Raw genomic sequence first — 18,605 nt, forward strand, 5'->3', positions numbered from 1 at the left:
ATTGACTCCATAAATCAACTTATTTAAATAGACTTACAATCCATCAATTTGACTGAATACCGGCAGTAGCGAAATCGATTTAACTATAAATATACTAAGCCTTAAATTAAAACTAAGTTTAACCAAATTCAACGAAATCTTAAATCGATAGCTTACTTTAACTAAATAAGTCTTAAAAGTCTCTAAGTCTTAAAACGATTTAAGCTTATATCGATTTAAGCTTAAATAGATTTAACGACTAAGTCTTAAAACGATTTAAGCTTATATCGATTTAAGAAATAAACGACTAGGTCTTAAAACGATTTAAGCTTATATCGATTTAAGCTTATATAGATTTAACGACTATGTCTTAAAACAATTTAAGCTTAAATCGATTTAAGAAATAAACGACTATATCGATTTAACGACTAAGTCTTAAATCGATTTAAGCTTAAATCGTTTTAAGACTTAGTCGTTTATTTCTTAAATCGATTTAAGCTTAAATCGTTTTAAGACATAGTCGTTAAATCGATTTAAGCTTAAATCGTTTTAAGACTTAGTCGTTTATTTCTTAAATCGATTTAAGCTTAAATCGTTTTAAGACATAGTCGTTAAATCGATTTAATCTTAAATCGATTTAAGACTTAGTCGTTAAATTTGTTTAAGCTTAAATCGATTTAAGACTTAGTCGTTAAATCTATATAAGCTTAAATCGATATAAGCTTAAATCGTTTTAAGACCTAGTCGTTTATTTCTTAAATCGATATAAGCTTAAATCGTTTTAAAACTTAGTCGTTTAATTCTTAAATCGATATAAGCTTAAATCGTTTTAAGACTTAGTCGTTAAATCTATTTAAGCTTAAATCGATATAAGCTTAAATCGATTTAAGACTTAGTCGTTAAATCGATATAAGCTTAAATCGTTTTAAGACTTAGTTATTTCTTAAATCGATTTAAGCTTAAATCGTTTTAAGACTTAGTCGTTAAATCTATTTAAGCTTAAATCGATATAAGCTTAAATCGATTTAAGACTTAGTCGTTAAATCGATATAAGCTTAAATCGTTTTAAGACTTAGTCGTTTATTTCTTAAATCGATTTAAGCTTAAATCGTTTTAAGACTTAGTCGTTAAATCTATTTAAGCTTAAATCGATATAAGCTTAAATCGATTTAAGACTTAGTCGTTAAATCGATATAAGCTTAAATCGTTTTAAGACAGTCGTTTATTTCTTAAATCGATTTAAGCTTAAATCGTTTTAAGACTTAGTCGTTAAATCTATTTAAGCTTAAATCGATATAAGCTTAAATCGTTTAAAACTTAGTCGTTAAATCTATTGTAGCTTAAATCGATATAAGCTTAAATCGTTTTAAGACTTAGAGACTTTTAAGACTTATTTAGTTAAATTAAGCTTAAATCGATTTAAGATTTCGTTGAATTTGGTTAAAGTTACTTTTAATTTAAGGCTTAGTATATTTATAGTTAAATCGATTTGGCTACTGCCGATATTCAGTCAAATTGATCGATTGTAAGTCTATTTAAATAAGTTGATTTATGGAGTCAATATGATCAATAAGACTGGGTCGTAAATTGTTTTTGAAATAGAATTATATTTATCGTTGTATTAAGACATTTTGAATAATTACGTCCCCTTGACAATTATGACTCTGTTTTATTAGTCTCAAAGTACTTCTTTCGGAATACTCACTTTCACCACTCCGAAAAATACATATGGATGAAAACTAAACTTATCACTATTTAAAAAGTCTAAAAGGTATAGAAGACTTATAAAATAGCATTTTTACACTCAGTGCACAATACAGATGAAAACCGAAGGCTGAATCTCTTATAACTATTGAAAACTGTTAAATGTATTGATACTTACAATAATAACCGAAAAATCAAATAAATTCACTCTTTGATTCTTAACAGTACACGAATAGGAAGGACTGTCTTTTCATATCTCGTTCACTTTGATTGCACCCCTGGTAATATCCGCCTTTTTTTGCGAGAAACTGGTTTGAATTAATTATCACAAAGAAGTTCAAAGAACGCAATTGCACTGCCGTTGTCTAATAATTACGCCCAACGAGCAATGTGCCTGAAATGTACATTTATTCGAATTGTTTTCTTCACTTGCACATTTTAGGCAACACCAGAACGCAAAACTTTAATCTTGCAAACATTCCTGGAAGCCAGATGGCCAAAATAAGAAATGTATATCCACCAAGTTTGCGCCCAGGCGAAGTTCCAATCCTTAGGGGTCAAAACTAAGCAAAACCTTTGCAAAAGGCGAAACAGTTAGGTTAATACCGTAGATCCTCTTTTAACCCCCCCCCCCCCCCCCCCAGGAGCTTATTTCTTTCAAGCTCACTTGGGGAAGGGCTTAATAGAGACAGAAGGGGCAGGATTATTTAATTTAGATAAGAAGATGGTATCTATTCTCCAAAGGGACTAGACCACAAAGTAGAAAAACTGAAGTAAAAGAAAGTTGGAGGTCATGCAGCCGACAAATCGAACTTCCGAGTTTTACATTTGTGGTTGATTAATACAATAAATTAACATTTATTAGTGAAAAATAATTGGGGGAAAAGGGGGTCTTCGTATAGAGGGGGTGCTTAGAAGAGGATTTATCGTATTTCATTTCTATAGAATACAGAAAGAGGACCGATGTACTCAAGTATATTTAGGCTATTATGTACATTTCTCAAAAGCAATTATCGAAGTCATCTACCAGGAGTGAGAGATGGTTAAGTAAACTAGACTTGAAGAAAGAGAAATCCAAATATCACGTGAAGGACCACGCGCTCTGTTCGAAAATTGCGACCAACTATTCCCACCACTTGCCACAAGAGCAATAATTGGGGAAATTGCTTTTCGTTTACTAGTGTTGGTCTCCCCCTTTACATAAAATTTCCATTCGGGGATAGACGTTAATTTCCACTTTTTGGATGGACCGACAAAAGCAAACCGGTTTGCTCCGTTGGGAATACCGACTCAAAGGATTTTTGCCGAAAACAGGACGCGGCTGGTCACGTGATGCAGTTACAAACAATTTTTTACATGAAATTGAAAGATTTTTAGGTTAAGATTGGCCTTGAAACTAACTTACAACTCTATAATATTTAAAAATTCGGAGAAGTCTGTACAGACCCAAGCCTTAATCTACTTGAGAAGTTAGGAATCTCTAACAATTCCACATTGACTGTTATGTTTTTAGGCATGTTGCCCGACTTTGTTTGCTGGGTCGTCTCTCCCTTCTTGAACTTCAAACGGGTATGTTACACCGGCTGCTGCGCGTCACATTGACTTCAAAATGACCTGTGCCAAACAGAAGGCAAATAGTTAATAAATGTAACTAGCACGTCGTTTCAATAGCAATGATGATAACTTGATTTCTTAGTTTTCGTGCTTCGCGCTCAATCTAAGTGCTTCATCTAAGTGCGTTCAGTTTTAAAGATGTTACGACTGAAAACAGATGTTATGGTGTGGCAAACGCTTTGAAGCACTTTGCTTGTAGATTAGTACACAAGCATTGTTGTGTTACCTTTTGTAAAAGGCTAAACGACAGAATTTAGACAAAAAGGAAATAATCAAATCTGTACTCAAAGCACCTAAACTTGATTTTATCATATCCAGTTTAGGAAAAATTCAAGGATGGACCCTTGCTCAAATTTAGACGTGTCAATGATTTATTGAATTCAGTGACATCCATTGAAATTTAAGGACTCTTCAAAATCAAGACTGGCCAAAGCAACTTATCAAGAAACAACGGCCAAAATTATATATACATAACAAACATTAACAAAATCGGAGTGCAAAGAAAGTCAGTTTTACAGCCTTCCATTTGGGCAAGTGGTAGCTAACATGTACTAGCCCACAAGTCATTTCAACTAGCCCCAAAACCCTTTTTGATTTGCAGGATTGATTACAATCCTCTTGTAATTTGAATTTCCCCAAAAAACAGCACTTGCCTGTCGGGCAAGTTAAGAACAAAATCACTAGCCCGATGGCAAAATCCACTAGCCCCAAGCTATCAGACAAACCTTTCTTTGCACGCTGAAAATGTAACTTACCACTCTGACTGCTACAATCTGTGATAAAATAGTTGTCAAGTTGCAATATTAAATTATTACAAAAAAGTAGCAAAATTATGGACACAGGCATACCAACTATTGTACCCTGCTATTCCTTCTCTTTGATCTCTTTTCTCCCAGACCAAACTTGCACTTTTTGTGCTAATAAACAACACTGAATTGGAGAAAGGGGGTATTGCATTAAAGTGTGGCAAATATTATTAATATTGTTCTACACTCCCAGTCTTGTCACAGATTGTTGCCTATAGTCATGGGAACCCAAGATGCAATTTAAGGCATTACTAGTTTCAACTAACTGCTTAAGTAAGAAGCTTTGCTACACCATTACGATATGGTGTACTTCTCTTTTTTCCTCTTATTCTCCTACAATGGATCTTTGACCTGACACCTACACCATGTACTGTAATAGCAAAAGGTAAAAGTAAAAAAATACCACTAGTTAAATGTAGAAAGATGTGTATGTTTCTATGATATTGTGGCTGAGGTTTTCTTATTGAAATTTCCATCCACAATCAACCCTAATAATAGCTTGACATCTTTATTACTTGGTCTTTATTATATGGCCATGTCTCAAAAGGACTGGAAACAAAGAAATTCAAGAATTAATTGGCTGAAATCGATCTTGACTGCGGCCTAGATTTTCCCATCTAGACTGGCATCTAGACTGATCTTGTTGTAACAGTAAAACTGTTGTCCTCAAAAAGTTACAAACAAAGAATATGAAAAAATTGGCTTGTTCCTGTTAAATTCTAAATGGAAGAATCAGTGGACCTTCACGAGGAAGCAGGTAAAGAAAATAGGCAAATGTTGGCAAAATTAATTTGAGTCATGCTCAGGAAGCTATGAGCAAACATGAAGTCGAAATTGATGTTTTTGTTCCTTTGCTTTCTTGTTTGGCCATATAATAAACATCTTATTAACCGAGCTAGGTTGGTCTGTATGGGAGAATCTTGACCTCAGTCGCTGGTACAGACCTCACTACGTTCGGTCTGTAATGGCGACCTCAGTCAAGATTCTCCCATACAGACCTCCCGTTCGGTTAATAAGAGCCCATTAAACAATCTCTTATGCATGACCTCTTCACTTAACCCTTTCACCCTAAGCAAGTTTTTGGCCAAGATTGCAAACTGGGCATCCAGGAGGTACACTTTCTCATAAAATTTTGAGATTAAGAGCATTTTCCTTGAATATATAATCTTACCAATGTGGGTGTCCAAAGAGTGCCTGGACACCCTTCTGGATAAAACCTTGCCCCAGAGTCAAAAAGTTTAATACCAACAAATATTTTCCTCCCTTATTGTAACACTGCTCAGTCAATCATAAAAGGCCAGTGTGGAGGAAGTGCATTTTGACGTTAGGGTTTACTTGGTCAGAACATTATTGCAACTTACAGCCCAGGATGGGTTAAAATGTCTGACTTTACCAATAACAGGGCCCATTCTCTACAGGCTAGTTTTCACTAGCACATAAGCATAAGGACATACACACGTGCAGATCTTGGTCAGTGATATTTTCTCCCTTGCTTAGACACACGGTGGGCCACATGGATAATCTTGACCACTGCTTCTATATGTTTCAACTGACAACAACGGCATTGGCATCGTCAGACAGTGATTCACTAACAGGTTCAACGAGATATGGAGGATCGTGCATTGATGACTTCCAAGAGGGAAGGGGTGGAAGAGCAGTTAGAAGAGTTGACCTGATTGTGACTCCACCCAATCAATTCCCATTTTCTTTACTAGGATGGACAGGTTCTAAGGTGTGTACACCAGCTTCTGTCAGAAATAAACTGTTATGCCACCCTTAAAGTGGTCTCCTCTTGCAAAAACTTGACGCACCAAATTGACTTATTGTGTGCTCAATTTTTGCGTTAACATCTGTGGTTATTTTGCAACAACTTTTAGGACTTGTGTTAGTGATGTATTACGATGGATGATGTTACTGTCAATAATAATATTATGCACCTGTTTTTCTTGTCTAGCAATTTAACCGCTCAATAAGGGACTATGCCTGGAAAATGTTGAAAATCAAGTTATCGAACCGTGGAATGTGGGATCATAACCAAGTGGTAAGTTCTTGTGTCCTTAAGAACAGGGGATCATAGATGTCACTATGCTGCACTACCAATAATCATATTCTTTTGACTATAAATGTAAAGATATGCTTCCTTTTTTAGGCTTTAAAGTACTTTGAACAATTCCTGCCAACAAGTGGGGAAAATATAGGATGAAAACAACTGAAGCAGATCTTACTCCCTAATAAATTTTATTTACTTGTTTTAATTACGTCAATAATTTAACTGACTCACTCTGACAAAGGGCTAGTGCTGTAAATTTCAGCCTCTGAATTTTCTCACAGTGGCCAATGTATTTTATCAACCAAACTTGTTTTTTACTTTCCCAAAATAGCATGTAGAACAGGTGCTTTTAGGAGGGGTTTTTCAGGTGAGCAAATGTAAGCGCCAAGCAGGTGTGGAGCATGAAACAATAGCCTTCCCCCATTTCAGGTCTTGTGCTTCATGCCTGCTTTATGTTGGCCTTGATCATTTGCCCCTGCATGGCAGGCGCCAGTTAGTTTTACGGTTTGTTGTATGCGTGCATCCTCAAAATTTCTCCCTTTGCTCTAAAAATTCTGGCAACTATGTTTATAACGTGAAAAATTGTAGGCTAGCTCTCCAAGGCAGCCCTACAGTTTCCTTAGAAGCAAACCCCCTTACGTATAATATGGCTTCTCTTCTTTGCAGCCCCCATGTCTCCTTGAAGCGAACTCAGAAGAAGAGATATTTGCCACGCTGAAACTTGAATACAGAAAACCAGAGGACAGGAATGTATAAAGTTATCATTTATTTCACCAATCAATCAATTATCAATCTTATTTCCTCACATCTTTGTAATTGTTACGAGTTCGTTTTGTGAGTAGCCTGCGTAGCTGGCGGTATTGTGTAGTACAGGACAACTCGGATTAATATTAATCCGTGGATTATAATAATAATAGATTATAATATGGTTATTATAATCCGGTAATAGATTATTATAATGCAGTAATAGATTATTATAATCCAGTAATAGATTAAGGCACGGCAAAAATTGGAAGAATTAAATTATTATTAATAATAATCATCCGGATTAATATTAATCTCTATTATAATCCAGATCAGAGCTATGACAGACAAACTGCAGACATTACACGCTGAACAAGGGACTGACAAATCAGTCACACGATCACTTGCATATGTTAGAGCTGGTTGGCTACATTCTTGTTAAAGTGAATGACAAGGCACGTATAAAGTATCGTTATCAAAGCATACAGGATATGTTGTCTGCAAGGTCACTTGCCAACATAACTCTAGAGTTCTTCCGTCCAGCTGAAATTGGTGCCAACACTTCAGTCAATCATACGCCTTCGTGGCTGCCACCAGCTAACCCATACACAACATTGGCTCCTTCTATGACACCAATCCTGAAACCCAGTCCTCTAACACAAACTCCTACTTTAAGTCCAGCATATACGCAGACGGTCCAAATCATGAAATGCTCCCTGGGAAATAACTATCTCTATGGATCAAACTCAGAAAGACTGCGTCTTTTAGAAATAACTGGAAAAGATTCAAGGATTTCCTTTGATGATGTGCGCACTGACATCCCTTTCACTTTGTTATTTTTTTTATTACTTAAGATCTTTATTCTATTCTATGTTAAAAATCTTCATGGCCCTGCAAAAAATTCAGTTGCAACTGTATTACCAGCAGAGCTGAGACAACTGCCGACTTCTGCTACTAAAATATAATAACGTATAATAAGGAGTGCGGTTATTGACTGAATGTAATTAAGAGTTTTGTTCACAAACTACTAGCACAAGTAGCAAATTCGTCGTGGTTAGAATAGAATATTTTCTTTATTGAGAGACTTGTACAAATTTGAGCTATGTGGGATTATATTTATCAGATTAATATTAATCCTAATCGTTTAAGGTACGGCTCAAAGCTCAGTTATGGATTATAATAATCTATTACTGGATCTAATATTAGGATTAATATTAATCTGATTAATATTAATCCTACATAAGATTAATAGTAATCCTAATTGATCAAGGCACGGCTCAAACCTCAGTAATGGATTATAATAATCTATTACTGGATTATAATAATCATTAGGATTAATATTAATCCGAGTTGTCCTGGTAGTAGTCGAGTGAGATTTGACGGCGGAGCCGTTGTAAATTAGTCGAGTGAGATTTGACGGCGGAACCGTCACGAGCGGCGAAGCCGCGAGAAATACCGCCTGCCAGAGAACCACGATTTTTTTAATGCAGCCCACTTTTGTCACGTTAGCTGATCCCAATTAAATCAGCCAATCAAAGAGAAACCTACAATTTGAAACTTCCGATTATTTTCGCGCGAGACAGGTTAGAAATAAGCGTTGACAGGCTAAACACGACTCCTAAGCTCGTGATAATGTGAAACGTGACCTTGTGAGTTTGCTTGAACAGAGGTTTTTTTTTTATTTTCTCGGCTCTCGCTCGAAGGTTACTAGCACTACACAGTGCACGTATCATTCTAAACTTTGACTGAGTAAATCTTTTTTTGCAACACTAGGCTTAACATTAAAAGGTCATGAAGCTGGTTTGTTACATGCATACTGAGTAACCATTTCCGGTGGTTTATTCTTCTGTAGGTGTTCCTGATAGGATTTGATCTCAGATGCAGTTGTAAAGTGTTTTAATTTTCTTTGACCTTTGTTTCTTACGGCTAAATAAAGACAATTCCAGCGCTGTGAAGTTTAAAGACGTCATTTCGACAATTTGGTCATCAATTATGCTCTTTTTAAAGCGGAAATCACAATTACTGTTACGGACTTGTATAGCGTTACAGCGTGACATCGGGTCACGTGGAACTTGACGTTTGCAATCATGTGACTTAAGCGTTTTTCGTTTTATTTATTCTGAAATAAATCTCTCTCTGTGTGGTTGATATTTATCGATGTGGAACCTTAAGATCCTTTGAATTCTTCGAAACCAGCGACTAACGCCCTGTAAAGCGTTACCTTCTCTTACATGGTCACTCCGAACCGGATTATTCTGTTGGTGATAGTTCTTGTCGTGTTAATCCTTGGACCGGACAATTCTTGTTTACGAGCACGTGGTGTGGATTTTTCATTCGTCGACGAGTTGACTATTTTAAAAGTGCACGTGATGCCACCCAAAGTGAAAGCCATTTCAAGGAAAAAAGCTGCGCGTGAAGGGCACAGAACAACCGTCAAACGTATTGCTTACGCCGTCATTGAACAACTGGATGCCTCGTACAGCGACGTTAACTTGGACGGGAACAAACAAGCGCTTGCCCTAATCGTGTCAAAGCTTCACCAGCAAAGGCAATCCCTGCACGTCAAATTGGAAACCCTAAAAGTTGTGGACGAAGAAATCTTGTCAATCGTGGAAGAAGAGGAAATCGGAGACGAAATTCGGGAAGCAGACCTCGTAAATGAATTAATTCAGCTCACCATTGCTAGAATTGATAATTTTCTAGAAACTTTGAAGACCCCCGCGAAGACCGTGGACGCACCAAAGGACGAGACACCGGTAAGCCCTTCTAAAGTTGTTACTAGTGACTTCTTACCGTCAAATGACTCTGTTGAATCTCCGGTAAACCTTCCTGTATCTGCTGGAAATGTTGAAACTTCGAATAATCTTGTTGAATCTCCTAATCCAACACCAAGTTTAAGCTTACCTACTCAAGAAACAATCCCTCGAGTTAAATTACCTAAACTGGACTTGAGAAAATTTGATGGAGAAGTTAGTACATGGCCCACCTTCTGGGATGCCTTCGAGTCCTCTATTCATAAGAATCCTACATTGGCTCCTATTGACAAGTTCAATTATTTGAACTCTCTCCTTATGAAACCAGCTCTTGATGCCATTTCTGGCCTGTCTCTCTCTGCATCAAATTATGAAGAAGCAACTGCGATCCTTAAGAAGAGATTTGGAAACAAGCAACAAATTATCAATCGCCACGTGGATATTCTTCTTAATGTTAGCCCTGTGACTAATCAAGACACAAGAAAGCTAAGGGAACTATATGACACTTTAGAGTCTCATGTCAGAAGCCTTAAGTCACTAGGAATCCCTTCAAACTCCTATGGAAGTTTACTCTCATCAATTATTATGAACAAGCTGCCTCAAGAGCTACGATTGATTATTAGTAGAGAAATAAAGGATCAAGATTGGCAGCTAGATAATATTATGCATGCATTGGAGGACGAGTTAAAAGCCAGAGAGCGTGCAGTCCCTCATGATGAGTGTCAGTTATCAGGTGGAATTCAAGGATTCTCAAAGGCTCAGACGCGTTCAACTACATCTGCTTTATTTGCAGGACATTCAGGACCCACTTGTACATATTGTAAACAGAGCCATCCCTCTAACGCCTGCAAAATAGTGACCAACTCTGCAGCTCGAAAAGATCTTCTCATTAAGCAAGGAAGATGTTTTGTTTGCGTCAGGAAAGATCATCTCAGCAGAAATTGTAAATCAAAGAATCAATGTTTCAAGTGTAAGGGTCGACACCATATCAGCATTTGCCCATCTGATGGCACTCATGAAGGTAGTGCCCACAATAGTACCAATCTTTCAAGAACACCGAGTCAAGAACAGCCTCAGTATCAGCGCGGGAACAATGATGAAGGTACCCCTAGAGCTGCACCCAGACAGGAAAAGAACCAGAAACAACTAAAGACCTCAAAGCAGAACCTCACAGCCCTGTATGTCAGTGCCGCTACTCCAGTCCTGCTTCAAACAGCCAAAGCATTGACATACAAGCCTGGCAATTCAGCAGTCACAGTGAAAGCTCGTTTTATCCTAGATAGTGGAAGTCAACGAGCCTATGTGAGCACAAGGCTAAGAGAGCGTCTAAAGTTACTGACTGAGAACACTGAAAGGATATCGATCAAAACCTTTGTTTCGACAAATGAGAACAGTCAGTGTGTGGATGTTGTCCGACTCTGTGTCGCCACTGAGCAAGGACAAGATGTAGAACTGTCAGCCTTTGTCGTCCCCACAATATGCGATCCTCTTCAAAGTCAATCTGTTGTACAAGCTAGCCTCACCTATGCTCATTTAAAGGGACTTAAACTTGCTGACTACCATACGGGTGAAGACAATATTGACATTGATATTCTTGTTGGGTCCGATCAGTATTGGAGTCTAGTGTCTGGCAGGGTGGTACGAGGAGAGCATGGCCCCACTGCAATTGAAACAAAACTTGGATGGGTTTTGTCAGGTCCAATCCCAGAAGGAACACAAGTTAATAGGCAGCAAAGTAATCTTGTCACAACACATGTACTGAAGAGTGCAGTAAAACCTGTTGATGTCACAAATGAGACCCTTGATGGAACTCTAAAGACATTCTGGGAACTAGAATCGCTTGGCATTAAACCAAGGACACTGTATGAAGAATTCCAAGAGCAGATATCCTTTACGAATGAGAGGTATGAAGTCCATCTTCCCTGGAAAACGCCGCATCCGCTCCTTCCAGACAACTACCAGTTGAGCAGGAAACGTCTAGAGAACCTTCTCGAACGTCTTCGCCACGAGCCTGAAGTCCTTAGAGAATATGACTCTGTCATAAAGGAACAGCTGCATAGAGGCATAGTTGAAGTTGTAGAAAAGCCTAGCGAAGGAGAAGTTGGTAAGGTCTACTACATACCGCATCATGCAGTCATAAGAAGGGACAAGTTAACAACCAAGCTTAGAGTCGTATATGATGCTTCTGCAAAATCCGATGGTGTAGCCTTGAACGATTGTCTGTATGCAGGACTACCCCTTGCTGAGAACATATTTAATGTACTTTTGAGATTTCGTGTTAACCAAGTCGCTTTGACCGGCGATATCGAAAAGGCATTTCTGATGGTGGGTATGGCGGAGGAAGATAGAGATGTGTTAAGATTCCTGTGGGTGGATGACATTGACAACCCCTCTCCAGAGATTGTGGTTCTAAGGTTTACACGTGTTGTATTCGGAGTCTCGTCTAGTCCTTTCCTGTTAAACGCCACAATCAAGCATCACATTGAAAGGTACAAAGAAGCAGATCCTGAATTCGTAGAGAAATTTCTTCGCTCCATTTATGTGGATGACCTAAGTTCTGGAGCCCCTGAGACTAATGAAGGCTATGAACTTTATCTGAAGTCCAAACTCAGGCTTCCGGAAGGAGGATTCAACCTAAGAAAGTTTGTATCAAATTCCCCTGAACTAATGAACAGAATTCAAGGTAATGAATCCAGAAACTCTAGATCTGATGCTGGTACATCCAGTAAGGCTGCTGAGCCCAAGAGTGTACAGCCCCCTCGAGCCTATCCAGAAAGGAATGTTGTTTCTGAAGACAAAACTTACGTCAAGAGCATGCTTGGCACAATAGAAGAGAAAAGCAGCTCAGACTCAAAGGTCCTTGGAGTACGCTGGAACCCCATGAAGTATGCATTGATATTTGATTTGACCGAGATAGCGAACTTTGCAAGAGACCTTGAACCCACCAAGAGAAACGTTGTTAGTGTTGCCGCGAAGTTTTATGACCCTTTTGGATTTCTTTCACCAGTTGTTATAGAGTTTAAGTTGTTCTTCCAAGAACTTTGCCGAATGAAAATTGGTTGGGATGATCCCTTGAATGATGAATTGTTGAAGATGTGGGGCAAGCTGTTGGATGGGTTAGAAGGTGTAACAGCACTTTCACTATCAAGATGCTACTTCCAAGGAGTTCAAGAGAGAGTTGTCAGTTGTAGCCTTCATGGATTTGGTGATGCATCCAATAAGGCCTATGCAGCAGTGATCTACCTGCACGTGACTACCACCACAGGAAGCTATGTCAAGTTTGTCGCATCCAAGTCCAGAGTTGCCCCTGCGAAAGAATTATCCATTCCAAGATTAGAGCTTCTTGCCGCTCTAGTATTAGCTAGGCTGATTGAGCATGTTAAGGAGGCCTTGCAATTGGAATTGGCAATTACAGATATAAATTGCTGGACTGATTCCAAAGTAACATTATTTTGGATCAAAGGCGAAGAAAAGGAGTGGAAGCAATTTGTCCAAAATCGTGTCAATGAGATCAGGAGCCTTGTAACAGCGAGTAGTTGGCGACACTGTAACGGAAAGGATAACCCAGCCGATATTCCCTCGAGAGGATTGAATCCTGTAGAACTCTCAAGGTGTACCTTGTGGATGAAGGGCCCCAAGTGGTTAACCAATTTTAACGAAAACAGTGAGAGCGTGTTCGACAGCACACATATACCTGAAGAATATTTTGCAGAAATCAGAGCTGAGGAAAGAGCAAAGTGCCAAAGGGAAACCTCATCCGTAATGCTTGCAGCAGTTGAACCCTCCGGTATAGCACAGATCATGAGAGCAGAAGACTATAGCAACCTGCAGAGACTTATAAGAGTTACTGTCCTTGTTCTAAAGTTTGTAAGAATCATGAAGTTATTACTGGAAAGGGACAACCTTTCCCAAGACGAGTCGACGGATCAAGATACTGCAGTCGCAGAAACCCTTTGGATTAAGGAAATACAGAAGTCCTTAAGCAAGAATCCCAAGTTTGATATTTGGAAGAAGCAGTTTGGCATCTTCACCGATCATCAGGGCATTATGAGGTGTACTGGACGTTTAGCCAAGGCGGAGTTACCAACTTCAGTCAAGCACCCCATTTTGTTGGAGAAAGACCACCACATCACATCCTTAATTGTCGAAGACAGCCATAAACGAGTTATGCATGGTGGTGTGAAGTCCACTCTGACAGAACTAAGAGCAAGATCTTGGATCGTACAGGGCAGACAGTTCGTTAGAAAGCTACTGTACAAGTGTGTGATTTGCAGAAAACTTGAAGGAAGGCCATATCAAGCTCCACCGCCCCCGCCCCTCCCAGAATTTAGAGTAAAGGAATGCTCACCATTTACCTATACTGGAGTTGATTTTGCGGGACCTCTCTATGTCAAAAATCATTCTCTTCTGCCCTCAGCAGAAAGTATGGATCTGCCTCTACACTTGTTGTGTTACCAGAGCTATTCATTTGGATCTCGTACCCAGCCTCACAGCCTCCGCATTCATGAGGAGTCTCAGAAGATTTTCTGCCCGTCGCGGCACTCCACTGTTGATGGTGTCTGATAATGGGAAAACCTTCAAGTCAGCAGCGCGAGAAATCACGAAACTGATGAACGACCCGGGAGTAAAACAGTACTTTGCCAATGCACGGATGAAGTGGACGCTCAACCTTGAAAAGGCCCCTTGGTGGGGTGGCATATTTGAAAGACTTGTCAGATCTGTTAAGAGATGTCTGAAGAAGACTATCGGCGGTGCAACCCTTACCTATGAAGAATTGCTTACAGTAGTCGTGGAAGTGGAAATGATACTGAACTGTAGACCTCTGTCCTACGTGTCTGGTGAGGATACTGAAGAACCCCTTACCCCGTCGCATCTCTTATGTGGGCGACGCCTAATGAGCCTTCCAGACAGCAACAACAGCGACACTCCAGATTATGACATTGATGTTCAGCCACAGGATCTAAGCAGAAGAATGCAGCACCTGAGCAACGTTCTGAACCACTTTTGGAAAAGATGGAGAAACGAGTACCTGATCGAGTTGCGAAATGCCCATCGTTACCTTAATCAGAATGACACTATCAGAACTGTATCTGTTGGAGATGTAGTTGTTGTGCATGAAGAAGATCAGCCCAGAGGAAAATGGCGTGTTGGCAAGATTTTAGATCTCATCGTTGGATCTGATGGTTGTACCAGGGAAGCTTTGGTCCAAGTCCGAAGCAAGGGAGGAAAATGCACGAAACTCAGGCGCCCTGTGCAGCGGCTTTACCCTTTAGAGATCCAGTGCGAAGTTCCTGTCCAACAAGCAACCGAAGTAATCTCAAGCCAGAATCCTGATCCAGTTAGCACTGAAGTGAGAACTGAGCAACCAGTGTCTACACGAAGCTGTCCAAGACGAGCAGCTGCAGTTGAGGCTGACCGAAGAAGGAAGACCTGGCTGGAGGATCTGACTTAATGAACTTTGAACTTTGCTACGAATTATCGTTGAGTTTAGGTGTCTCAATAGTATGTAAGGTTTGTTGACCAGATAGAATTAGGTAACCAAATAATAATCTGGTCAACAGGGGGGAGTGTTACGGACTTGTATAGCGTTACAGCGTGACATCGGGTCACGTGGAACTTGACGTTTGCAATCATGTGACTTAAGCGTTTTTCGTTTTATTTATTCTGAAATAAATCTCTCTCCGTGTGGTTGATATTTATCGATGTGGAACCTTAAGATCCTTTGAATTCTTCGAAACCAGCGACTAACGCCCTGTAAAGCGTTACCTTCTCTTACAATCACTTTACATGTACGTCTTTTCCAGTTTGCCATCTGCTCCCTAAATTGGGAAATATACGCGAAGGCTCATCTAACATGATTGACATATGTATGGCCCTCGACCAATCCGTTTCCCCGCACACTGGTGTGCGGACTATTCAAAATACCGGGGTTTTCTGGCAGGCGGTATTTCAACCGCCTCGTCCCTACTCCCTTTTTTTGGAACACGGCTCCGCCGCCAAAACTTTAATCTCGCACCCACACAATACCGCCAGCTACGCAGGCTAATGGCGGGGCGCCACTATGTTGCTATTAAAATTAATTATCAGGCGAGCTTGTACCCTAAAATAATTCATGTACGTTTGTGGTTATGAGATTAGCGAGTGGAAAACATGCTAGACCGTACGAAATGCGTCTTAGTTTTATAAAAAGAGAAACTAGAACTCGTCTTAGGGCGTTCACATTGCACGACTTAGTTGAGTATAAAATAGTAATAAAATGTATAAAAATGTTTCTATCCATTTTCATTGTTTGTTTTGCTATTTGAAAGCTGGTTTACACACAGCGATTGTATGCCCGATTTATCTCCAAAGAAAATATATGGTGATGCAACAGATTATTTTAATCTATCCGGTTTTCAGCCAGTTTTAACCTTTTCGTTTTTCTTTCGAAAAATCATAGCGTGACAACCGGCTTAAAGCCCTTCAGTTACAAGAGCAAGTTTTCTTCTATAAGGAAAACGTCCTCCGCGGTTGCTGCCTAAGCCCCATTATGTTACGTACTCATGCATGACTCACAATTTGTTATCGCTCAGGAAGGGAGCTGCCTCTAACATAAATGTCTCGCAATTGTTTTGCAGCAAGCATGGGTTGCAAAAAGGAAGGTCACGTTCCAAATTATGTAACGACGTCTGCTACAGCAAAAATAAGAACAAGGACGTTGCGTTCTCCTATTGACTGACTCCATAGATCACATAGATCATAATGGCCGGGGGGGGGGGGGGCGGGGAAGGTGGGGGGCTTCTCAACTAAGTTTTGTATGGGGATCAGGCTCCGCCCCGAGGACTAATCCCTTAACCCTGCACTTACCATTTTTGACAGACAAGATACCCTTTCCTATACTTTCCATTGACAAATGGTGTCTTTCAACATACCTCGTTGAGAACTTTACATCCCTTTTTTTAATGCTATAAATGCACTCTTTTAAATATGAAACAGGAAAATCACGAAACCAGAACGTTTTCTCGAGTTTTTAACATCTGTAAGCCCTGTCTACGTCTGAATGTACGCTTTTTTATGAAAGTTACTTTTCTTTTAGCTGTAGTAGCCAAGAGTTTAGGAAGTTTAGGAAGACGGGGACGATCGATTCAGCTCGGGATGAAAGGAATGAGCAGTCTCTGCCAAGACGAGTTACCGGAAACCCTGAAAATAATATTGTTTACTATACATGTAGAAATTTAGTTTGTGGCCGACCCCACCATACAAACGTCTGTAAAATTTGGCGACATTGAGGAGCTATATCTTGGTTAGTTTTCAACAAACCCGACTTTTAGACTTTGCAGTTTTTCTAATTTAAATGCGTTCTTTCCATTGGTTGCTTTAGCTTGTCCGTGTCAAAAGTTGAAAATAACGTGGATTATTATTCATTCAAAATATTTTCCCGATTCTGATTGGCTAAAATCACACGTTTAATTCACCATAACCGGTTACTGATGACCAAATTTGGAAGAATTTTGACTTTAACGAGGAAATGACGTCAAAAATGCAGCGTTTTCGCAGGTTAAGGCACCGTTAACCGAGAAGACCTGGGGAGGAGGTTGAGTTGTTTTGGTTGTGAACTTGAAAAAATGGCGGACCTTTTACTTGTTTCAAGAGTAAGAACTAGGCGAAAAAATAGCTAAAAACATGGCAAGAACAGCAAGAAGACAACTCGAGGGGCGACATCTGCTATTTGGAGAATATTTGCGGAGCTGGACAAACCTAAACGTACACTAGCGAAGATGAACTGAACATCGATGGATCGATGGAGGTAAACATGTTTTAGCTATGTTTTTAAACTAGGAATGATTTTGAATGAATAATAAAACAGTTATTGAATTCGGCTTTCGTATCATATGAAGAGTTATGGAGATCTCGGAGGGTATTATCCGCCTCGGCCTACGGCCTCGACGGATAACACCCTCCTTGATCTCCATAATTCTTCATAAGATACTCAGCCTCATTCATTAACTGTTAAATAGTCTATCCTAAATTTAAAGAGGTACCCTTTTGGGCAGCGCCTCCCCATATAGATTATTATAGGGACCCCCCATCCCCAACTCAGCCATCAAGGTATAAGATATGGGAGTTTAAAAATAAACACACTAACACTAGACACGTTAAAGCTTGCTTAGCTGGAGCTTAATGGAGCCGTTACTTTTTCTGACATAACATAGCCAACTTGCACTGAAGGCAAAGTTATATTTTTGGAAAGGGATCGGGTAACGTTACAAACACAAAATCGTGATAGCATGCATAAAATTTTGCTACTTTTGTAACAATTTATACTCTGCCATTTATTTTTGGAATGTTCATCTTTTGACCCTGTTTCAGTACTCTGAAACGGGCTTATGAACAGAGAATAAAAAAGTTCAAAAAAACTTGCCATATAAGGAAATTAAAAGAAACAAGCAAAAACAAACAAACAATACACAGGAACAGAGGATTTACTTATAATATTTACTATATTAATTGGTGAGCACGTAGCACTGATTTCAGAAAACGCTGTTTTCTCGTTCAAGTCTCATCGCCATGGTTCAGTATTTCGCTGTTTTCCTGATTCTCTCTTTTTTTGGCGGCTCACTGGGAACAACCACCTCACCTCAGCAACAAACTGACGCCTCAAAGTTAAAAGACTTATGCCAGGTAAAAAAACACCTAGAAACCGTTTTATTACTCTCACGTCGTTACTATCATTTACTTAAAACTACCCGTTAAAACTGTGTATGGCAGTTTATTTAAAAGTCCCCGCTTCAACATGATTTTTCCTCGAAAACCTGAAGCCTGTCCATTGTTAATTAACAGTTAATGAATGAGGCTGTGTATCTTATGAAGATTTATGGAGATCGAGGAGGGTGTTATTCGACGAGGCCGTAGGCCGAGGCGGATAACACCCTCCAAGATCTCCATAATTCTTCATATGATACGAAAGCCGAATTC

General features: G+C 39.3%; 2 protein-coding genes across 2 annotated transcripts; both read left to right on the plus strand.

The window, feature by feature from the left end:
- Positions 1-9,128: 9,128 nt before the first annotated feature.
- Positions 9,129-14,213, plus strand: LOC140932074 (uncharacterized). The gene has a single exon (XM_073381731.1). The coding sequence runs from the start codon at positions 9,129-9,131 to the stop codon at positions 14,211-14,213; it is 5,085 nt and encodes a 1,694-aa protein (XP_073237832.1).
- Positions 14,214-14,259: 46 nt separating this feature from the next.
- On the plus strand, positions 14,260-15,102 carry LOC140932075 (uncharacterized). Its single transcript, XM_073381732.1, has one exon. The coding sequence runs from the start codon at positions 14,260-14,262 to the stop codon at positions 15,100-15,102; it is 843 nt and encodes a 280-aa protein (XP_073237833.1).
- Positions 15,103-18,605: the final 3,503 nt, after the last annotated feature.

The sequence above is a fragment of the Porites lutea genome, chromosome 3 (assembly GCF_958299795.1).
Source record: "Porites lutea chromosome 3, jaPorLute2.1, whole genome shotgun sequence".
NCBI lineage: Eukaryota > Metazoa > Cnidaria > Anthozoa > Scleractinia > Poritidae > Porites > Porites lutea.

Excerpts from the sequence above, each read along its gene's own strand:
- LOC140932075 (XM_073381732.1), top strand. The coding sequence starts at position 14,260 with ATGAACGACCCGGGAGTAAAACAGTACTTTGCCAATGCACGGATGAAG.
- LOC140932074 (XM_073381731.1), top strand. The coding sequence starts at position 9,129 with ATGGTCACTCCGAACCGGATTATTCTGTTGGTGATAGTTCTTGTCGTG.